A 24,088-nucleotide genomic window follows, 5' to 3' on the forward strand; every position below is an offset into this window, starting at 1 on the left:
GTGCGTGTGTATGCCAGTACTGGGGCTTGCACTCAGGACTTGGGTACTGTCCCTAAGCTTTTTCACTCAAGGCTAGTGCTCTATCACTTAAACCGTGGCTCCACTCAGGTCTTTTTGGTGGTTAATCAGTGTTACACACTGAGTACAGTGCTCAGGATGGGCTTAGAGCTCTGTTTTGTCATCTAAGATGGCTCTTTAACAAGGCCCTGGACCTCCTGGCCTACTCTTTGGTTTTATAAAAGTATACTGTGGTAGAGATTGAAATTTATTTATTTATCCTGCTGGAGAATGATTCAAACTCCTACATCTTTTGTCCAGGGTATTTTTAGAAAACTCTATTTGTGTGTGTGTGTGTGTGTGTGTGTGTGTGTTAGTACTGGGACTTGAACTCATGATTTCAGTCTTGCTTAGCTTTTTTCAGTCTACCACTTGAGCCATATCTTCACTTCTGGGTTTTTTGCTGGTTAATTGAAGGCAAAATGTGGTCTATCCTCAGACCTCAGCCACCTGTACAGCTGGCATGACAGACATGAGCCACCAATGCCCAGCTTGCTTTATAATTATGTTTTTTATTTTTTATTTATTTTTTGGGGGGTCCGGTTGTGGGGCCTGGGCGCTGTCCCTCAGCTCTTCAGCTCAAGGCTAGCGCTCTACCACTTGAACCACAGCGCCACTTCCAGCTTTTTTCTTTTTGCTTATGTGGTGCTGAGGAATCGAACCCAGGGCCTCAGGCATGCAAGGCAAGCGCTCTACCACTGAGCCACCTTCCCAGCCCCTATATTTTTTATTTTTTTTGTCAGTAGTGGGACTTGAACTCTGGGCCTGGACACTGTCCCTCAGTTGTTCAGCTCAAGGCTAGTGCTCTACCACTTAAACCATGGCACCACTTCTGGTTTTCTGAGTGGTTTATTGGAGATAAGGGTCTTTCCTGCCTGGGCTGGCTTTGAACCCCGATCCTCAGATCTCAGCCTCCTGAGTGGCTAGGATTACAGGCGTGAGCCATTGGCGCCCGGCTCTAATTCTTTAGACAGAGTAAATATAGCTGCTTTACAGTGTGGTTTGAAATTTCCCATCGCCCAGGATTTTCGCAGTGTGTCGGTTATATATTTTTGCTTCTTCTTGATAGCCTGTGTCTAGATGTGGCAGCTTCGATTGTGTGCTCGGCATTTTGTTTGACAAATTATGTGTATGGCTAATTTGAGATTTAGAGTCATCTTTCCACAGAGGGCTTTTCATTTTTATTTATTTTTATTATTGCTAAGAAGTAGGGGCTTTATCAGTCTGAGGGTGCTGAGTCCAAGTTCCTCTGGACCACTGAGATGCTGGAGCTGGGCTGCAAGTATACACAAGTTGGGGTTCACTTCAGGCTCACACCTTTACTCTTAGGGTGAAGTGTACAAAAGTCTCCACTGAAGAGGGGACTCCACTTCTTCCTCTCCTTATGTTGTGAGGCTGCCAAAAGCATTATTTCTTAATTATTCATCTGCCAGACTGGCAAACGGAAGTCCAGACACACAGGGCATTCCCTCCTGGTTCTCATCCTTGCTTGAGTGTTTGCTTTTTCCTTTATTCAGTGCTGGGATCAAACCCAGTACCTTATGCATGTTGGACCGGTGCTTTACCACTGAGCCACACCTCCAGTCCCCCTCCTCTTCTTGAGGGTTCATCTGATCTATGGTACTCTTTGTTAACCCTTTGATGGCTGGATCTGTTGGTAATATTTTGTCCTCCGTGACCCTTTCCCACCCACCTCTCCTGCCTCAGATTTGCTCCTTCCTTTTGTTTCCTGGTATCCAACTCCACTATAGCAGAAATAGCTTTTAGCTCCCCTGCTCCCTTTCCTGTTTTCCAGCTGGCATTCTAGTAGGCTCTGAAAAGCTAAGCCAATTACCCCATATCATACAGCTAAAGGATGGAGGGAGCAGGCCCAAAGACAACATTTCAACCCACGCTCCTGCCTATAAAGCCTTGAACCACCCCAGCATCATACCGTAGTAGTCCCAGAAATTCAGGTTGCCATGCTATGAGACCACAGTCCTCTACCTGAGTAGAAAAGTCTGTCAGGCTCAAAAATGCTCTTGGAAACATAATTCAATGGTGGCCACTTTATTAATGATGTCAGAGTTGGAAGGGACCCCATTGGTTAGCATTCTAACTGACCTACCACACTTAAGGCCATGCTGGAACATTCCAGAGAACTGATTACAGGCCTTGGCTTGAAATGGCATAAAGTGAAGTTACTGCATTATGGATTCTGTCTGCCAGCTCTCTGCCCGCCTCTCCATGCAGTGACACTTGATTGCCCGTCTATACAAGCCACGAGAAGCGGCTCTGTCTGACTCTGCCTTCTCCCTCAGGAGCTGGAGGTTCGAGTCCCAGAAGGTCAGCATCTCTTTGAGAACCTTCTTCGCTTGGGTCCAGCAGGGGACCATTCAGAGGAGCTGGAAGATCTGCGCTACCGCTGGATGCTGTACAAGTCCAAGCTCAAGGACTCTGGCCAGCTCCTGGTAGGTGCTCAGGGGACAGCCAGGCCCCAGGAAGGACAGGGCTGGGGACACACGTGGGCCCTGTGTATACCTAGGTGACAGCTCGGAGGTGGGGAGGGGGGGAGAGAAGACAGGTTCTTGCTTCCCATGATGCATTTGGCCACCTACTGCCTTCTGAGGCCAGCGTCCAGACAATAATCACGGCAGAGCCTTGAGCCTCACTTGCTGGCTGCCAGGCAGAAAGCTGTCGGTGCCTTTCTCTGTTCAGTTCACGGGCTTCCTCTGACAGAATCCGCACGTGGTCTCCAAGGGAGTGCTGCACTGGGCTTGAGTGGGGCCTGAGGTCCAGCTCCCCTCCCCTGCCTGGCATTGACTAAGGATTCTCTCCTCTTGGGCCTCCGTGCCTCCTACACAGAATAGCCACAGTAACACCAGTAACCAACCGTGGCTCTTACGCAGTGCTCTAACCTATCTATAGAGAGGCTAGTTGTCCATCCCTGTGGACCATGAGGGTGAAGCCCAGGAGAGGGCCGGAGGAGGCGCCTCTCCTCCCAGGCCCAGGTCAGACTCCAGGCATCTGGTCCCCAAGATGTCAGCCACTAGATGTCAGCCCAGACCAAGCCAGGCGGCCATGTCCCCCAGCGCCTGGCCCAGGCCTTCCCAGACACAGTCCCACCTGGGCCCGAAGTGTGTTCAAAAGCTCATTAAATCGAATCTCCTGCTGGCTCCGTTGTGCAGATGACCAGAAGTTTTCACGAATCGCTCCCTTGACAAAATGAATATTCCATTACACGTTCTGCTGGGATTTAAATTTCACTCACCTCCATCTCCCCTCCCTCCCCCCTTCTTTCCTTCCTTGCAATAACAGACGCAGAGTTCTCCAGGGGGGCCGACTGGATTCCAGAAGGTACGTACGTTCGTACATGTCTGCCATCTGCTCCACAGAGCTGAGGGGGAACTTGCAGTGACCCTGGGGGAAGGATACCTGGGTTTTCTAGTAGGTTCTGTGAGATCTGAGACACGTTGATGGCAAAGTGGTTCTGCGCTGTAGTGGGTTGGGTCCTGGAAAGGCCAGGCTCAGGAATGACCCGTGGGGGTGTACAGAAGGCTCAGAGGTGCCAGGCCCTCATCAGAATCGGGGCACACTGGGGAGGGACAAGGAAGCTATCCATAAATAACCATGACAGCAGGTATCAGCTGGAACTGTCCCAGGAGCCGGGGCCATTCTGGGTACAACAGACCATGGGGCCACCCTCAGGACAGAGGGGTTGCAGGGCTCCGCACCACTCTAAGAAGGTGGTGGTGGAATCCCCTTGTTCTGTCTGGCACGGGGTTCCACTTGTGCCCACAGACACACGCACGGGCTGTTTGTAGCTGAAGCAAGAGCAGAAGCAGCCGGAAGGGTAGGAAGGGGTACTGGTTCTTGGCACTCAGCATGGGATACCTGAGCTGCCTCTTGTGTGCCAGCTACCCTGCTCTGCTGGGTGATGGCATCTCACCGAACTCACCTGGCCACACCCAAGTGGCCTTAGCAGCAAGCGAAACTGGCTTGTTCAGCTGAGGCATGCAGCTCCTCGCTGGTGTCTAGCCTCTGATATCCAAGCTTACATTTTAGCCTTCCAGGGAATGTCTTGGAGGAGGCCTCCCTGAGGCCTGCAGTATGTCCAGCTCTTGCCAAATGTCCCCAGGTGGCCATTTCCAAGGGAAATACACTTGTTTTCTTGCTAAGAATTGGCCCATACGGGGCCCTGACACCCTGGCTGCTGGCTAAGTTCAAGCTTGGCACCTGTGGGGGCGGGGGGGTGGGTAAGCCATGGACTGGGCATGGTTATCAGACCAAGGCTGTACCCTGCGCCCAGCACCAACCCTCTCTATGGCCTTGGGCAAGTGGCTTAACCTTTGTGGCCCAGTTTTCCCGTCTGTTAAATGGGAATGCCAATCTTGCCTTTCTTCACTTCCTGTTTCAACATTGAAGACTGCATGAACTGTTCTCTGTAGAGAGATACCTAGAGCCGAAGGCCGGTTCCTCCCAAGTTTAGAATAATGACAGCCTCTTGGCGGAAGGGGGGAGAGTGGCGGGAAAGAGCAGGCATCCATCATGGCCCAGCCAGGTGACTCCTGGTAGAAGATGGCTGTCCTAAGACCAGAGGGCCAGACTGCTTCTAGCTTTCAACTCCTCCTGAAGCTCCTATGCCCGAGTCTACCTAGAAGCCAGTACTGATGGAGCACTGAGCTTGGGCCAAGCTCTGTTTTCTGCTCTGGGAACGTGACAGGGAACAGGAGAGCAATTGATCCTACAAGGTCATGTTCCTGGCTGGGTGGAAAGAGGTGCCCGGGCTCCTGGACTGCAGTGTGGGCTTCTGGGTCAGAAAGCTCCCAAGGACAGTGGCTGGGCAGGGCCTGCAGGATCCCAAGATTTGCCTCAGCTATGGCCAGCAGGTGTTGGGCACAGTTTTATGAGATGGATAAGCAAGAAGAATCTAAGGGGCCACAAAAATCTGCTCTCCTGGGCTATATATGAAACTTTGGCTTCCGTGCTGGCTGGCTTTGAGCCTGTAGGAGGAAGAAAATTAGGAGCTGCAGGACAGGACAGATTGCTGGGCCTATTTCTAGAGAGTTCATGTTGTTTGTTTGGCTCTGTTGCTGAGCTACACCCCAGCCCCAGAACTAGGAACTCTAATCTAGTAGGCCTGGAGGGGGCCATGAATCTGCATTTCTAGCAAATTCCCAGGTGACACTGATGCTGCTGGGGAATACACTTTGCGAACCAATGCTTGACAATCTGGATTTGAGTCCCCCCTCGCCCACTAGTGTGTGTGGCCTTTAGAAAGTCACTTAATCACTGTCTTCCAATGAATGAGTGACAGTCACCAAGAGAATCGCAGGCAAAGTTCCTTCTGTAACCATTGACATGCAGTAGGCTCTCATTTGTTGTACACGAAGGCCTGGCACTTCTGTAGGTCCTGTCCCCTCCCCTCCCATCTCTTCCCCTCCCCTTTCTTTTCTTTCCCCTCTTCCCTTTCTCTCCCTGCTTCTGACAGGGTCTCACTGTGTAGTTCAACCTGGCCTCACACTTGCAATCCTCCTATTTCAGCCATGAGTGCCTGGGATTATAGCCACCACCATGCTTCTCTTGATGAAAAAAAAGTTTGGTTTGATCCTCATATTAATGTGTGTGTGTGTGTATGTGTGTGTGTGTGTGTGTGTGTGTGAGAGAGAGAGAGAGAGAGAGAGAGAGCGCACATGCACACCAGTCTTGAGGCTTGAACTAGGGGTCTAAGTGCTATCTTTCAGCTTTTTTGCTCAAGGCTAGTGCTCTACCACTTGAGCCACTGTTCCACTTCCAGCTTTTTTGCTGGTTAATTGGAGATAAGACTGTCTTGGATTTGGCTGGCTTTGAACCACGATCCTCAGATCTCTGCTTCCTGAGTAGCTAGGATTATAGTCGTGAGCCACCAGCTCTCGCGTTATCTTTTGCTAGTCTTGCTATGCTAGATTCCTGTTGCTATTGTAAAAATACTTGAGATAATCAGCTTATAAAGAGAAATGGTTTATTTTGGCCCATGGTGATGCGGTTCTAGTCTGGCCAGTTGGCCTCCTTGTTTTGGGCCTGTGATAAGGAAGCATGTCATGTCAGGAGTTGTGTGGTAGAACAAAACTGCTCACCTCACAACCAGGAAGCAGAAAGAAGAGGAAAAGATGAGGGTCCCACTATCCCCTTTAACTGCAAGCTGCCAATGGCCTCAGAACCTCTCCCCAGGCGCCACCTCTTAAGGTTCCACTACCTCCAAACAGGGCCTCATGGCACCAGGGCTCCACTTGTTTGAGTTGGGGTTGGAGGGTTTTTGTTTTTTGGGATTTTTTTTTTGCTAGTTAGGGTGTGTGTATGTGTGTGTACAGCTCCACATACATGCATATATACACATACAGGCCTGACAGGCCGAAAATAAGTGCTGTCTGCCAAGGCTGTAATCTCGGCAACTTAAAAAACATTCCACATATTTTTAGTCCAAGGGAAAGAAAAAAGCTTGCTCCTAAGCTAATTATTTCTGAATGGCTGGTTTTCTATACTTTTTTTTTTTTTTTTACTCTCCTGGCTCTTAAGTCGGTGAAGGCTCCGGCTCCATCCATGGCTTCAGCCTGCTTGTTTGTATAAACAGAGTAATTAAGATTTATTAAATCTGCAACTGCCCATGTGCCTGCAGCACAGTGCTCCTGGATGCTCATCCCTGGCATGTGCACGCACACGTGCACACGCGCACACACACAAGGCATACGTGCTCCTTGAGCTGCAGTGTGTCAGCTCAAGCCCTGCACTGGTCCAGGATGTGGTGGTGTTGCTGTCCTGAGACACACGTTGATTTTATTTTAGCTTGAGGAATAAATTGGCTGAACCAGCGTCATCTGCAGGGCGGATGGGCACACAGTTCTGGGCATGGCCCAGTGTGGGCTCTTGACATTCAAGCAGCAGGTAGTCAGCCACAGAGAGCAGCATTTGGCTCACTCTGTGTGTGTGTGTGTGTGTGTGTGTGTGTATGCGTGCGTGTGTGCGCGTGCACGCGCGCACGTGCGCGCACATGCCAGCCTGAGGTTTAAACTCAGGGCCTTCACTGTCCCTGAACTTTTTTGGCCAAGGCTGGTGCTCTACCGCTTGAGCCACAGCTCCACTTCTGGCTTTTTGGTAGTTAATTAGAGATAAGAGTCTCATGAATTTTCTTGCTCTGGCTGGCTTTGAACCTCAGTCCTAGATCTCAACCTCCTAGGATTACAGGCGTGAGCCACTGATGCCTTTCTTTCACTTGATCGTTTCAAGATTCATAAATCTTCCCATTTTCTCATCTGGGGCATTTAGTTATCCAATTCCGATCTAGTTCTTCTCCCAAGGAGTGTTTGCAGTCATCACTTCCTGACCCTGCCCACCCGGAGCTGCTTTAAATCAAACCTGCTTGTAGGCCATGTTTGGTTTTCTTTATCTTTGGACCACACTGATTGTGTACCTTTGAGATTGCAAATTTGAGGGAGCTCAAATTTTCAGGAAAGAGAACCCTGTTCCCTTCTGCTCAGCGGAGGGAAGATGTTGACGGTCTCTGCCCGCCCCCATGGGATGGATTATGCCTCCTGCCCCAGCATTCCATGGGTGTGTCAATCAATCCTCCAGTCCGTGGTGGTTACTTCCCTCATGGCTGATAAAATCATGATGCTCCTTACAGTCCATGTCTTAGCTTAGAGGAAATAGTGTAATGTCACATTTCACGAGCTTTCTGGCTAGATAGCAAGATCTTCCTAGCCATGACATTTATGACATCCTACTGTGTCAGGTGCTGTAATGGACACTCATAAGCCTGGTGTTTAACAATCAAGAACTTCTACTGTAGTAGGAAGAACTGTCATCTGTTTTTGCCTATCCTGGGGCTTGAGCTCAGCGCCTGGACACTGTGCCTGAGCTTCTTTTGCTCAAGGCTAGCACTCTATCACTTGAGCCACAGGGCCACTTCTGCATTTCTTTGTTTATGTGGTACTGAGGAATCGAACCCAGGACTTCATGCCTGCTAAACAAGCACTCTACCACTAAGCCACCTTCCCAGCCTGTCATCTTGGCTTCTTCTTTTCTACCCAGTATTGTGGCTTTGGCATCACCTTTACTATGATAACATCATTACCACCACCACCATCATCATTACCATCACCACCACTACCATATCACCACCACCATCACCATGCTGTCACCATTGCTACCACCACCATCATCACTACCACATTGTCACCATCACCTCCAACATCCTCACTGTAGTACCATCTCAGTTATCATTGCCATCACCATAATCACTACTACCACCATCCTCAGTTACCATCATTGCCACTATAATCACCACCACCATGACCACAGCATGCTCAATGTGACCCTCAGTGCCACTCCACTATCACCATCAGCACCCTTTACCATTCTTCGCTCATGTTCATCACCATCACCCCCGTTATCCTTGCTAGCCTTGTCATTGGTGGCTGTGTGTGCTCTGCAGGAAGCCAGCAGACACTTCTAAAATAACAGTATTAGGGCTATCTTTTTTTTTTTCTGTTGGTTGTGGGGCTTGAACTCTGGGCCCGGGCGCTATACCTCAGCTCTTCAGCTCAAGATGAGGACTCTACCGCTTGATCCACAGCACCACTTTCAGCTTTCTGATGGCTAATTGGAGATAAGAGTCTCATGGGCTTTACTACCCTGGCTGGTTTTGAATCAGGATCCTCAGATCTCAGCCTCTTGAGTAGCTAGGATTATAGGCATGAGCCACTGGCTCCTGACTAGGGCTATCTTTAATAATAGAACTAGTAGCACAAATAGAGGGCTAGGACCCTAACTACTGATTTGCCTTCCTTCGAGTCTCACCACACCAGCACGCGGGCTCAGGCCCTTCACCTCTAGAAACACAGCGAGGTCACCTTGCTAGCATCCAGCTTGGAGCCTACCTGGCCAAGTTCCGAAAGCTGCTCCGCTGCCCCGCACCATGCCATATCTTGGCCAAGAGGGCCTCCATTTCCTGAGCAACCAGCTCTTGGCCTGTGCTCCTTAGCAGTCACAACACCCTGGAAGCCACAACCCAGGGGGTCCCCACAGAACTTAGGCAGGGCCCTTTGGCACTGTTGTGGGCATTCCAGCCGAGGGGGGTGAGACACCTTCAAGGTGGCATCAATGAAGAGGAAGCACAGGGGAGGAGGAGCAGGAAGGGGGAGGGGGAGCAGGAGACAGGATGGGAAGAAAGGGCCGGTGGCGGTGGTGGCAGTGGATGGGTGCACATGGAAGGTGACACCTGCTCCTGGGGACCTTCCACACGCCAGGCACTGTCTCACAACATCACAAGTCTGTATGGAGCCATCGGCATCGCCCCATGAGAATCTGGGGTTTTAACCTGGCGTCTACCCTGCAGACCGCCAGCAAGCATGCGCACGCAGACACTCCTTCATGTTGAATGGGCTTTTTGTCCTGATCAAGCTACCAGGGGAGGAAAATCCTGCAAGTGGAATAAGCCTGGAATGCACCCACCCAGCCCTGCCCACCAGCTCAGGGCCGGCCCACTCATCTTCCTCGGCGTCTCCAGAGAGCGGGGGACACCTACCCTACCTGTCTCTAGCCTAGGAAAAGATCAAAACTATCACACAATCAGCAAGATGCTTTCTATGCATGGGTGTTGCTTTCATCCCATTGTCAAGCTAAAAAATCACTTGGGAACTGTCTGTAATCAGCAGCAGAATGTGCCTTCTTAAAAAAAATTGATTGTTATTATAAGGGTGATGTACTAAGGGGTTACAGTATATAAGTCAGGTAAGGAGTACATTTCTTTTTGGACAATGTCACCCCTTCCCTTCTCTCTCCCAGTTTTTCCCTCCCATCCCCATCCACAAGTTCACTTTCAACAGTGTCTAGTTAGCACCACTGCCGAATTTGTTTAGCCTTTGTCCCCCCATTTCTGTGTCCCCCCCTTACCCTCCCAAAGACAGATAAACAAAGACAAAAAAGAAAAGAAAAACCCCAATGAAGAAAAACCCTTGTTTCCATTTCCCGGAGTTCATTTCGATAAATACTATCTTGTATAATCAGATGCACACAGGCGTGCCTCTCCTAAGAGCATCCTCCTGGTCTCACTGTATGTGAACGCCTAGAACATTCCTTTCCATATATTTTCTCTCTCCCCCACCTTGCATGGCTGGAGAGGGCTGCAGAGGTGTTAGCTTCTGGCAAACTCATTTCACAGATAGGCAAACGGAGGTGCAGACCGCCCCTCCTCCCCCGTGGCAGCCCCCAACCCCACTCACGTCCTGTCCTGTGTTGGTCCCACAGGCCCAGCGATGGCGGCGGCGGCGTTGGGGCCCCTGCTCCCTGCTGCAGAAGGCGTGCCGCCTGGCGCTCCCGTTGCAGCTCTTGCTCCTGCTCTTGCTGCTGCTCCTTTTCCTGCTCCCAGCTGGGAAGGAGCGGCGCAGCTGTGCCCTGGCCAACAACTTCGCCCGCTCCTTTGCGCTCATGTTACGCTACGACGGCCCCCCGCCCACCTAGCCCACTGGGGTGCCCAGGTGAGGTACCTTCTGCAGCCTCCAGCGCACCCCAGGCTCCTTTTGGGGCTCCCTGGTGGGAAAACTGGAAACAGGACCGGCTAGAGAGCACAGATCCACCACGGCTGCGTGGATGTCTCCGGCAGGTTCCCAGGGCAGACTATTTATACAGCATTCATCGTCTCTGTCTATACTAAATGTATTCTGTGCGCAACTCGGGCTCTGTGTTCAGGATCTCGTCGGCTCTGTATGCAGAGGCTCCTGTTACCATTTCATGTATTATGTCTATTTGTAGATGAGAAATTTCCCGACTGTGTATCTCTCCAGGGGGTGTCATGGCGCCGTGTCAGCTGTCAGCCCAGAACCCAGGGACCATAATCCACTTCTTTGGCAACTTCTTACCCAGAAACCTTAGCGCAAAGCCAGATATTAGGGAAAGGTGTCTGAGCTGTCAGCCTACAAAGCCCACAGAGCCCAGGGACTCAGTTTACCAACAGTGAGTGCAGACCTGCCAGGCTAGTTTTGTAAAGCTCAAGAGATTTCATGCCATGGAGCAGACACCGAAGTGACCATCACCAGAGGCCGACACAGTGCTGGACCCGCCCAGCCCACCGGCTGGAGAAGGCCTATGAAATGGTTTGGTCCATCATGGACGGACACCAGTGCTTCTCGTGAACTTGCCTGGGCTTTCTGTGTCCACTGGCCTGTGTGGATAATTTTATCTGGGCCACAAATGATGATGATATAAATATCCAGATGACCCTTGGCAGAAAAGCAGCTTCCCCACCCCCACTAGTGAAGGTGGTTAGACTTGGGTCTATGTGTTCCTGCAAAAAAGGAATGATTTCTTATTTCCACTCAAAAGGGTGAAACCAACTCAGCCTTGACCCTGGAGAGCCCTGGGAGATCTGTGTCCCCTTGCCTGCTGGTGGCTTTTTTCTCCATCCATGTTGAACTTGAGCTGAGGGCAGAGAGGGGTATCTGTGGGTCAGGGACCAGGGATGGATGCCAAGACAGAGGGGAAGGCCTGGGCCTGGGGGTGGAGCCTGTCTAAGGGAAGGCCGCCTTCCTGTACAGCCCTTAGGCCCACTGGCCAAGAATGCCCATACATACCTACCCTGCATGGGACCATAGGGCTGGTGACTCCTGGTTAGGCAGGCCTCTAAGTTGGTGGGAAGTGTTTCTTCCTCTCCAAAGGATTCTGGGATAGCTCCTAAGAGCTTTAAAACTCGATCCTGTTTTTTGTAAACCGACAGTCTTTTTTTTTTTTTAAGCAAATACTTAATGCTCACTCTTTGCCCGTGGATTTTTGTCTGTTGAACTTTGGGTCGGAGCCCTGGGGGTACTGGGTCCTCAGGCCTTGTATCAGATCTGGAAATGTAGTGTTAGAGACCCAGAGGCACTTTAAACAGAGGGAACCTGGGGCCCTCAGAGGGTCCTGCTCAGCGAGGCTATGGCTCTCAAACGCACACCAATCCTAGAGCCAGGTGAGGCCAAGGGGCAGCTCTCATGTTTGGCCCAGTGAGGAGGAAGAGCTGGCATCATGGCTCAGAAGAGCCATGCCAGGGAGCTCCTGGCACTGACAGGAAAAGCACTTCTCTCTGGGTGCTGGGAACCCAACCTTACGTGGCTGTTTTCCTGAAGGATCCAGGGCTGAGACCTTAGGCTAAGCGCTGGGCCTGGGTGTTCCTTTTCTATTATCCCGCGTCACCGGTCAGAAATATGAGGCCCAGAGAAGGGGTGTGACTCACCCATAGGCACACAGCAAGAGGCTGTTTGGCCAGATCCGAACCTGTGACCTGCTCAGCCCCTTCCCCAGAGCAAAGGCCAGGCTTAGACAGAGCATTTGTGTGAGGCCCTGGGTTCCACCCTCAGTGCTGAGAAAGAAGAAGGAAGTGTGTGCTGGAGGGGGGAGGGGAGAGCTGTTTATATGTCACCTGGTGTCACCTGAGTCGTGGGGTCGCATTGGGAGAATCGCAATAGTTGGGCTGGTGGGTAGGAACGTCTCTATATTTTTAAACTTCGTTACTGATGCCATAAAATGTGCTTGTTTGCATAGCTTTTTTTTAAAGAAAAAAACTGGTGTTTTCGTTACTTTGTATCAATATAGTTATCATAGGATACAATAGGCCATTTGCAAGCGTTTTTAAAATGTAATCGCTTTTGCTGAGAGTGGGAGCAGGTGGCTGCTGTGTCGCTAACACTTCCAGCAGGAGCCATGGAGAGGCCGCAGAAGCCCTCGGATGGGGTATGCCGTGAAACCTGCGTGTCGCCCCCTTCTAGAGAGAGAGGGTGCTTAGAGTATCCTGGTGTGTGTGTATGTGTGTGTGTGTGTGTAGTGAACAAGAGAATGGGGGAATGGAGACCCCACCAGATAACCATTAGTTACCCCCTTGCTGGTCCTCCCTTCTCCAGATCATGACGGCCCCCAGCATGTACTGATGCGGTAAGGATGGGCAGAGGGTGGAGCAGGCAGCAAGGGAGGTCAGGAGACCCCTGTAGGCACCCTGTGGAGGGGCCGAGGTCTGTGGTCGTGAGTGGCACAGTTGTGAATCTCCAGTGTGCCCGGCCTGGGCAAGAGCTTCAGCAGGGTTTACAGGGTTATATTAAAAAGCCAGAGGTGAGTATGTTTCTGGGACACCAACACCCTCCTGGGCGTGGAGGAAGTGGGAGCTGGGCAGTGTTTTCCACTTCTGTCTCTGGAGCTCTGTTCACCTTAGCCTTCTGGCAGGAAGCTGGGCCCTCGGTCAGTCCTCTAGGTCTGGAGAATTCTGCTGCTCCTTTGGGCATGAAGATGCAGACGCCTGCGTTGCAGGGGTGTGTGGGAGTGAGAGGGGACAGGAGGTGGCACTTCTTCCTCTCCTGGCTTAATGGGAAGGCGAGGCTCTATAGACCTGCTTCATACCCCAGACGGCCCAGCTGGAGAGGGCAGACAGGGACATAGGACAGAAGGCATCAGAGGCCAGAGATGGCAACAAACTCAGTGCTACTGACCCTGCATTGAAAAGTCATGATGGTGCTGTTTTGTGTTATGTGTACCTAGCACTATTTAAGAAAGGTGGAGGGAAAGAGACACAGAGACAGAGAGACAGAAAGAGAGACAGAGGCATGGAGACAATATTGGATCAAACCCAATTTTCAGCTTGGTGCTAGAGGCTCACGCCTGGAATCCTAGCTACTCAAGAGGCTGAGGTCTGAGAATCATGGTTTTAAGCCAGCCTGGGCAGGAAAGTCCATGAGAAGGGAGGGCACAATTGGTACCCTGGGAATGTGGCTCATGGCTCTGGGCTAGGGAGAGGCAGAGGTCACCAGTGGTGGTCTTTAGAGAAGGGAAAAATATATATACATATACATCTATACCCATATACATCTATACACCTATACATGTATATATCCATCCACTAGCCATTTGTATGCCTCTGCCTCTTTCCCCCTCTCTTGAGCAGCAATGCTCTGGGTCTCTATTCTAGGCTTTGTGCTGGAAGATTATGGGTAACTAAGATTGAGGTCCTGCCTTCAGGGAGCTCCCAGTCCCTCACTAGATACTGAACCAGACATAGGCCATCGCCTTTGACTTTGCTGTGTGCCCTCCCAGAGATGAGGCAGGAGAGATGGTGGGGCGGGGCAGGGCAGGCAGGAGGGTGGTACCCTACGTCTGGGAGGTTCCCATGGTTACCAGGTAGAGAGAGGAGATGGATAAAGGTCCAGCAGGGAGTCCCCTGTTCCCTCACCCCAATCTGATCTTCCCCAGTCCAGACCAGCATAGGAGGAGAAAAGTAGGCCACTACTTTGACTACTGCAGCCATGGCAGACACGAGCAGTTGAGCACTGAGACTTTCTTCTCCCGCTCTCCAACACTTGTCCCCAAGGAAGACTCTTAATTCTGGACTCTTTTTTTCCTTTTCCTTTCTTTTTTCTTTCCTTTCTTTATTTCCTTCCCTCCCCTTTCTTTCTCTTCCTGTTCCCTCCTTTTTTCCCTTCCTCCTTTTCTGTCTTTCTCTTTCTTTCACTTTATGTCAAAATTAGGACATTAACAATTGAAATCACCTTTTCTTAGTCTGGTACTTGGGTGAGATAAGCAGGAAACCTCTATCACCCCCTAGACAGAGCCCACAAGCTCTTCCCACAGAGGGCTACAACTAAAGGGTTAAGACCAGCCTGCATTTCTCCCAACTCCAGCTCACAAGAGGAATATCTTCTGTCTTCCAAATAAGATACACATTGGAATTTATTTTCAAAAAGACATTTAAAAACAAAAGCTTCTGGTATAAAAGCACATTTTTCAGCCAGACTCAGCATGTGCACACACACACACACACACACACACACACACACACACACACACACACAGCACCTTCCTGCCTTTTTGGTTGTCATGGCAACATCAAAGCTGTTTACACAGTGGTACCCAACCATTCACACAGACAGAAGATAAGTTGCAGAAAGGAGCCTCAGTTTCCTCAAAGGATCCTTGGCTGTCTTTCTGGCGTGCTCAGCAACAAGGACACCAGGCCAGTCTCCTCCTGCAACTCCGTGAAGTGAGGAACAAAGGCCTTCAGCTCCTCTCCCCACTCTGATGATAACAGAGGTAAGAGCCTGTACTGAGGACTTGCAGTATGCCTGCCACCTCACCTGTGCTGGGAGTCCCGGCCTTGTGTTCAGATGCTGACACCTGCAGCCGCCTGCCTACAAGCAAGCGGCCGCTAAGCAAGCGGTCAGCTTGGGAGCCGAACCCAGGCATGATGGGCTCCCGGCCCAATGTTCGTTCTTTCTCATGGTAGGGAACTTTTCACTCCAGTCATGATAGTTTTTCCCCTGTAGGCCCCTGATTAGCCTGTTGGGGAAAAGGCCTTTCCTGATCATGGCTCCCGGCTTCTTCCTAGGCCCATGCCTGCTAGGGAACTCTCTAGTTCACACTGCCACCATCAGGAGCTGGAAGTGTCAAGGGATAGAGGTAGGGCTGATGTTTGTCTGCACCTGGAGAAGGCACAGGCCAGGGCTCACTGGGCCAGGGGAAGGCACAGCCTACTTCCCAAGGCCACTGCCCATTGAGCAGGCCCAGAGAAGGGGGAGGCGGAGGAGAAAAAGAGGAAGAAGAGGAGGAGGAGGGAGAGGAGGAGGAGGAGGAGGAGGAGGAGGAGGAAGAGGAGGACAGAGAAAGATATGTGTGAGTTGTATGTAGGTCTATCAGCCCCCTCCCCCGCTCTCCCCAGGAAGCACAGCTGGGCAGTGTGGACTCCTAGTCCCAGCTCAGACTCTGTGCCTGGTCTGTGGGAGATCTGGGCCCAGACGATTCCCCGGAGCTCCAGTCCTTGACAGGTCTTGTAGAAGCAACTTCTGGTCCTGGCTGACACTCTCTAGTGACAGGGAAGGTCTCTTATCCTATGGAAACTCTTCCGGCTGCCTTAGAAATGGTGTTCCTTCTCTCCCAGGAGAGTGATGACCTGGTTATGGAGGAGAGCGTGGTGTCTGTTTGCCTGGATCAAGCGACACCTTGGAGATTAGAACCCCACACCTCTTGGGGGAGAGGGGTGGTGAGGCCCTTGCCAGGATGCTTAGAACCTGGGGACCTAATGATGAGTTTTAAGAGTCAATAGATTCATACTTGGGAGATACAGAGAGCAGGTGGTTCCAACTGGAGGAGGTAGGCCACGGTGGCGGGGAACATCACTGGGGCCGTATCTGGCCCTGGCCCTTTATTTTTTTCTCTGCTTCCTGGCCACCATAAGGTAAGCCACTCCGCCACGTCCTCCCACTGTGAGGGACTGATGCTCCGGAAGTGAGAGCCCCAATCAATCTCTCCCCTGTGCCTTCCTCAGATCTTTTGGTCCTAGCTGTGCAAATGTAACTAGCATAAGAACTCAGCTCTGTGCCCCCACCTCAAGCAGTAGAAGCTTCCAGAATGGATGCTTTCCTCTCCATGACAAGGCCAAGGCCAGCCCTCTCCTTCCACAGCACCCATTCCCAATCTCCCCTTCTGGACTGATTACTGTCATCAGCCTTCTCTCTTGACAAAAGCTGCCAGGCCTGGGAGTCTGGGCCTCTCAGAAGCACCCCTCTCCCCCGCCCTCCCCCCGAGAGGCACTAGCCCAGTTGCCACATTACTGCTCCGAACCAGTCTACATGGGCAGGTTTGCCCTGTTTTCTTAAGACCTGGCCACACTAACCTGATATGGACCAATTTGTAGAACTGGTGCAGTGTGGTTTATTCAGGATGGAGCAGGTGGTGATGTGGGGTGTGTGTGTGTGTGTGTGTGTGTGTGTGTGTATTTGTATGCACGTGTGTGCATACATATGCCCATGTGTGCACATGTGTATAAATGCTGAGTAGTGGGTTTTGGTGTCCAAAATAAATGAATTCCATTGTTGAAAATGTTCAATTATGTAAACAGCACCGAGGGGACCCCCCCATACCCTCTTGTCATATTTGTAATTTTTTAAAAACATGCATTTGCAATAAATTAAGCTTTCTGGGAAAGCAAGCAGTATTGGAGCCAAATGAATGTCTTGGAACACATGTGTGTTATCTCAGTTCATATCAAGTGCAAAAGAAACTGAGAGCCTCCCATCTCCCGGCCATGGGGAAGGGCACTGGGCCCCTCGTGGCTTCTCAGTGAATGTACATTCAAGTCACTGGGGCTTCTTTCTCCTCCTGTTCAAGTTGCAAGTATCAGTGTTCTAAGAAATAATTTGATGAAGACATATCTGAATTATGTTTGGAAATAAAAATCTATTTTGGTCTATGAAATACTGTGTAGCTTGGAAATTCTTTTTTTTTTTTTTTGGTAAACCTGGGGAGAGGCTATGGAGAGAGAGAGAGACAGACAGACAGACAGATAGACAGAGCGTGCCTGGAGTGATGGCTGACTTAATTTTACATTCTCATTTCCAGACAGGCATGGGTCTTCATTTGGGCAGAGGCTGAATTCATGGAGCCGGGGTGAACACTGGTGACCCCAGAACATCCCTAGATGATTCCAGTCCCCATGGGGGGGGGAGGAAGAGAACTTTGAAAATTCCCAAATGCACACTTGCACATTGCGGGGTGGGGGAGGGGAGAGAACTCAAGGGCAAACAAGTCTGGGTCCTGTCAAGGTGAGGTAGCCTTTGCAGCCTCTTTCTGCCAACCCCTAGATCAAAGCCAACTATGATGGTGCTTGAACCATCATTTCTTGGGATCAGGATCTGCTTTTCCAGCCCACAGTGCTCCAAACAGACTGACAAGGGGAGGAAGAAGGTTCTCAGAGGCATTCATAGGTGACGCTGTGCCACTCTGGGCAAGATAGCAAAAACCAGCAGAACTTCCCAAGTTCTCTTCTGACACGTGCTGTTTTCGTTTTTGTTACTGTTGACAGTCCTGGGGCTTGAACTCATGGTTTGGGCGCTCTCTCTGAGCTTTTTTGCTCAAGGCTAACACTTCACCACTTGAGCCACAGCTTCACTTCTGGCTTTTTTGGTAGTTCAGGGGAGATAAGAGTTTCAGGGATTTTCCTGGCCAGGAGGCTTCAAACTGCAAACCTCAGATCTCAGCTTTCTGAGTATCTAGGCGTGAGCTCGGGTCACCTTTAAGCAGATTCAGCTCATATAACAACAATATGCCACGTGCCACTTCCGTTAGCAACACCCAGGGTTTGTGTGTGCTCCTACAACAAAGACACCCAAGTGTGGGTCAGAAGTGTTCCACTCAGGCCGCTGGATTCCGGCTCTCTCATTTTATTTTATTTATTTATTTATTTTTGGGTCCAGTCGTGGGGCCTGAACTGTGGGCCTGAGTGCTGTCCCTCAGCTCTTCAGCTCAAGGCTAGCGCTCTACTACTTGAGCCACAGTGCCACTTCCGGCATTTTTCTTTTTGCTTATGTGGTGCTGAGGAATCGAACCCAGGGCCTCAGGCATGCGAGGCAAGCGCTCTACCACTGAGCCAACTTCCCAGCCCCCGGCTCTCTCATTTTAATTTACTGCCTTTTAGGCTCCCAACTTACTGTAAAAGTAACATTAAACACACGCATGCTTTCTAAATCTGCACGGGGCTCGCTCCTACTCCTGGCTGGCTGATTCATGCATTTTTTATGACAGTGTGATTTCTTTTCACAACCAGGAGTCCCCTGGAAGTAATTACGTTACCCCGGTTTTCATCTGTGGCTTCCAAGCCCCATGGTGACATGTTTAACTGGGGAGATTCATCATCCGCTCATGGAACCCCCCTCAGGGAGAATGCTACTCACTACCTGGCCTTGGCCTGGCCTGGCACTGTCTCACCTGCCCTGGCTCCCTCTGGGCCTTGGGTGGCTTTGCCCAGTCTGCTTCCATCCCCTAGGCACCAGAGCAGTGGCCCTGGCTTGCTGGGGGCTTCCACAGCTGGAAGACTATTGCCAGTCACTCTGGCATGTCTTCCCCTCTTCCCCCGCCCCCTAACCTGGTGGCCTCCTGCCTCCCTTTTCTAATGCCAGGGCTCCTCTGCCACCAACAGACCAGGAGGGAAATTGCTCTAAATTGTCCCAAGACACAGCCAGTCTGACATGGCAAGTGTGTGTTTCCTGGCTTTGAGCATGTGCAAATAATTGAGGCTCATTTCCTTGGAAGGAGGGGTAACTAAGACAAAAGTTAAAACAAATTTAAATGTTATTTTTTTCTTTCATGCATTTGTTTCTAACGTATTTATAAGATTATTTCTTAGTTGCTTTGTATGTCCCTCCCCCACAGTATAACCCTGCCTTTCACTATATTTGATGTCGGTATAATTTGTGGAGGGGAAGGGGCAAAACAAGTCGTTTAAATAAGGATACAGGTAGACCCGTTGCAACAATGAGAAGTACACGTTGTCATGTTGAAAATGAACTTTACAGTTTTGGTGGGGAGGGGGGAGGATTGGGTGGGGGAGTGGGGGGAGGCTGGGAAGGGATGGGAAGGGGAAACAAAGGAGGAGGCTACAATGCTTGATAAGAAATGTACTCATTATCTTGCCCATGTAATTGTAACCCCTCTGTACAGTATTTTTACAATAATAATAAAAAAAACTACCAAAAAAAAAGCTAAAAAAAAAGCTAAAAAAAAAGTTAAAAAAAATGTGAAATGCAGCTTGGCATCCTGGCTTGTATCATGAAATAGTAGAAGGGCATTAGAAGAAGAAAACCTCAGTCAAAGACAAGGTCTAGAGTTTCGTTTGCATAACTGCTGGTGTTGCCTTCTTTATTTTTTTATTGGTGGTGTTTGTGCCAGTACTTGGGCTTGAACTCAAGGCTGGTGCCCTACCACTTGAGCCACAGCTCCACTTCCCACTTTTTGGTGATTAATGGGAGACAAAAGTCCTACAGACTTTCTTTCCTGGACTGGTTTTTGAACTGTAATGATCAGATCTCAGCCTCCTAAGTAGCTAAAATTATCCAGCTAATTACTCAGCTAAAATTGCCCAACTAATCTCTTAGTTTTTTTTTTGTTTGTTTTTTTGTTAGTTCTGGGACTTGATCTCAGGGCCTGGGTGCTGTCTCTGAGCTCTTTCAGGCTAGTGCTGTAACACTTTGAGCCATAGCTCTACTTCTGGTTTTCTGGTGGTTCATTGGAGATAAGCATCTCAAGGACCTGCCTGCCCAAGCTGACTTTGAACTGTGATCCTCAGATCTCGGCCTCCTGACCAGCTAGGATTATAGGCATGAGACATCAGCATTCCACATTGTGTCTGTTTTAACCAATGTCCCGTGGGTGTACAAGGTGTCAGGGGAAATGGTGAAGGGAACTTTGTGCTAGTTTTGAAACTTTTCTAGAAGTATTCTAAATGCAAATTTTAGTTTTTTAAAATATAATTATTTTGGTTGGGTGTGGTGGCTTATACTATTATCCTAGTTTCTCAGGATACAGAGATGGGGAGGGTCTTGGTTCAAGGCTATAGCTGAGGCAAATAGTTTGAGAGACACCACCTCAACAAATAAAAAGCTAAGTGCAATTGTATGTACCCATTATCTTAGCTACCCAGGAAGCATAAATAGAAAGGTCATGGTCTAGGCCAACCCAAACATAAACATGAGTCCAAAGTTTCTTCTGTCAAAACAGGGTGATCAAGCCAGGTGCCCATGGCTCATGCCTGTAATCCTAGCTAATCAGAAGGTTGAAACCCAAGGATGGTCAAAGCTAACCTGGGCATGAAAGTCTGTGAGATTCTTACCTCCAAGTAACCATTTGAAAGCCGGAAGTGGTACAGTGGTTTAAAGTGATAGAGCACTATCCTTCAGTGAAAAAGCTCAAAGATAGCACCCAGGCCCTGAGTTCAAGCTCCATGACCACCAACAACAAAAAACGGGGGAGTGATCACGATGCATTCTACTCATAAATTGACATTTTGAGTTGGAACCTTTTTGTACAACTATTTAAAGATAACCATAAAAAAGAAAAAAATTACAGAAGCAAAAATGGCTGGGAGCATGACTCAAGTGGTAGCATGTATAAGATCTGAGTTCACACTCAATATTGTCAAAGAGAATACATTTACAATTTTTTATTATAAAGGTGATATACAGAGGGGTTATTTACCTAAGTCAGGCAATGAGTGCATTTCTTTTTGGACAGTGTCACTCCTTCCCTCGCTCTCTCCTAGTTTTTCCCTCCCATCCCCACCCTCAAGTTGTATAGTTCATTTTCAACATAGTGTCTAGTGGGTCAAAAATAATATGAATAGCACGATTTTGTGTGTGTGTGCTGGCAGTGGGGAAAAGCGATCACTTGGCCCACTCCTGGGATGTCTTGTCCTAGGCCTCTTCTGGTCTGTCTCTGCTTCCTGTCTTCCATGAGCTCACCATGTTCTCCCTAAGCCCTTAGGAGGAAGCAACTCTGGACTGAACCTTTGGAAACCATGAGACAAAATAGATAACTCTTATTTTTTTATGTCAGGTAATTTGGTCACAGAGATGCAAAATCAGACTCACACAGAAAACTGGCAACAGCCCGTGAGGGAGTCATCGTCCTGACTCATACTACTAAGTGATGCTTACACTCTTGGATCTGGTATTCAGGAGAAATCTGGAAGAGTTTGGAAGTGTGGGCTAGATGAAATCTAGGATCAGCAGAGCTTAATGGGAAGTTCTGGTGGGAACTCAGAATGCCAATGGGAATGAAGACGGTGAAGGCCAGGCTCCTGGAGTTCTGGGTGGGAAGAAGGGCTCTATTGGGAACAGAGCTAGGGGGCATTCAGGTTACACTTGGACAAAGAATTTGTCTATATTTTGTCTAAGCCCTGAGCCTTTGCTGTATTTCAGATGACAGTCTAATAGAGTCTGGCAGAGGAGGTTATGGGGTGGTCTGACATGCAGGCTGTATGTAGCAGGGGCATCACTGGCCACTTTGGGCTAGATTTACAGTGAGGATTCAGGCCAAAAAATCAGAGCGTAAGGGTTTGAAAAAAATGCAAAGTCTGGCCAGAAAAGGAGTGAGTTGAAAGTTGTAGCTATGGAGTTGTTAGAGTAAATGCATCACTTTTTGAATTATATTTTTATGATCTATATGGAGTTGTACAAAGGGGTTTAAATGTACCATTAAAAAAAAAGCCAAGCCTTTTGCACTGAGACACAGGAAAAAATGCCTTGAGGGCAGCTCAGGGATTGGCCAGGTGCCACTCACCACGGTTCCAGGAGGCAAAACTGTGCACTCATTGCAAGACTTTACTTTGTGGAAAGTCTTTGGGAGGTGATTTTCTGGGTTCAGCTGCCCCAGCCCCCAGCAACTATGGTCCAAGGAAGCCTGGACAGTGCTTGAGCTGGCAGCAGACTTTGGCATCAGATCTGGGCATGATCCATGAGATGCTCGTTTTGAGGGTTTGCAGAATTTAAAGAGTCTTGGAGGTCATGGTGGCCAAAGGAGGCCTTGTGAGGCCAAGTGAGGACACCTGCAGAAAGCCCCTGAATGGTTGATGCTTGGAGCTGTGAGGGTGAAACCAAAGATACTGTAGAGACTCCAGGATTTGGAAATGCATCTGCCAAGGAAAGCCATGGGCCATGAGTGGAGCCAGTTCAGGAGAGGCCATGTGGGCTGCACATGGTAGGAAGGAGGGATGGGACTGCCCAGCCCTTTGGGACTCAGATGATGTTACCACGTGTCCTGGATACTGTTCATGGCACTATTAAGATTTCATATTCGCTCTGCTGGTTGTCTTAGTCTGATCCTTCCTTGCCATTCCCCTATTTCTTTTGTGGATGGGAATGTGTGCTCTGTGCCATTGCCTGTTGGATGTAGGTAACTTGTTTTGGAATTTCACAAAGGCTCATGGCTAGGAGTTGCTTAGAACTCAAAGACTTTGAACTTGGGCTTTTGACCAACATTGGAACTGTTGGAACCCTGGGGACTTGGGCTCAATGCATTTTTCAATGATAGCATGTGAGACTAAACTAAACTGTGAGCTAAAATAAATGACTCCCCCCCAGGCCCCTTTCTTTGTTTAATGGTATTTTTGTTAAAACAACAAAAAGTCTGAATAACACATTAGGGGTTTAGTCTGAGTAAATTGGCTCTTCAGAAACTCGAAGATTATATTGGGGTTTTTTCTCCATTTGGGATATTGTGCATAATTTAAGGATGCCTCATGGCTGGTGAAAGGGAATGGACTGTGTTCCTTTTTGTTTTTTAAGCTCTGGGTTGGAAAGGGAGGCTTGTGGAGCTCATGAGCATTTTGCAGGCAGCCTGGGGCCTGGTGGTTTGGAACTGTGGCCTTTGCGTGGCTATGCATGGCATTCAGGAGTGAATTTAATGAACAAAACATCTTCTTATCCTTGTGTTTTTGCCGAAGGCATGTTCCAGTCTGACTAAAGGCCCTGGAGGCTAAACCTTCCATATTTCTCCATTTTAACATGTGTCAAACTCTGACTATCCTGGAATTAGGGGCAGGCCAGGATGGAGCCTTTTATAGGAATGCATACCAAGCAGGCTTAAGAAAGCGATAATGCAATAGTCACAACCCGAGGGGCACTTTCTTGCTTTGCAAGTGGCTCTTACAACAACTGTCAAAGGTTTTCTGTCATACTGAACAAGGCACAAGTGGTGGAAGACCTCTCCACCGCAGCAAGCCAAGCTCACTTTTTGTTTCTTCTGACTGCAGTCCAAGACCACCTGGTACCCAGGAGCAACAAGGCCTTTCTTACAGTTCCAGGAGCAGAGTTGGAAAACTCTAGCCTTGAGAACCCAAGACAGCTGAATGGCTGTCCAGCATGCATTATTGGGCTGAAGCCCCTGGGTCAACAGTCTTCTGGTGGCCATCCAGCCCATAAATTGTCCTAAAAGGCCTCCTACTATGCTTGTTAGTAGGAGACAGGGAGGCAGGGGCTCTGAAAACCACCGTCTCTGCCATCTGTTCCCTATTAGGGTACTGTTAAATATTTCATGATCACCATTGTACCAACACATAAAAGAAGAACTAATCTCTTTGTTTAACATTCCCTGACTGACATCACTGGTGATTAAGCAGCATACCTATTTTCTCATAACTATAGCAGACTAGTTCTGTGGGAGGTTTGGAAAGAGGACGGGCTCTCACCCACAAAGCTGAGTGGGAAGCATTTTTATGTTGACGGAGGTAGAAAAA

The 24,088-nt window shown here is 49.4% G+C and overlaps 1 protein-coding gene across 1 annotated transcript in view; it reads left to right on the forward strand.

Annotated features, from left to right (window-relative positions):
* The window catches only part of Syne3 (spectrin repeat containing, nuclear envelope family member 3), a 68,775-nt gene extending 55,570 nt beyond the window's left edge, over nt 1–13,205 (forward strand). The window contains exons 16-18 of the mRNA XM_013017496.1: nt 2,358–2,507; nt 3,355–3,393; nt 10,321–13,205. Coding sequence (XP_012872950.1) covers nt 2,358–2,507; nt 3,355–3,393; nt 10,321–10,533 — 402 coding nt within the window. The 3' untranslated portion in view covers nt 10,534–13,205. The remainder of the gene's footprint in view (nt 1–2,357; nt 2,508–3,354; nt 3,394–10,320) is intronic.
* The last annotated feature ends 10,883 nt before the right edge of the window (nt 13,206–24,088 follow it).

Source organism: Dipodomys ordii, unplaced genomic scaffold (genome assembly GCF_000151885.1).
Source record: "Dipodomys ordii isolate 6190 unplaced genomic scaffold, Dord_2.0 Scaffold2, whole genome shotgun sequence".
NCBI classification, from domain to species: domain Eukaryota; kingdom Metazoa; phylum Chordata; class Mammalia; order Rodentia; family Heteromyidae; genus Dipodomys; species Dipodomys ordii.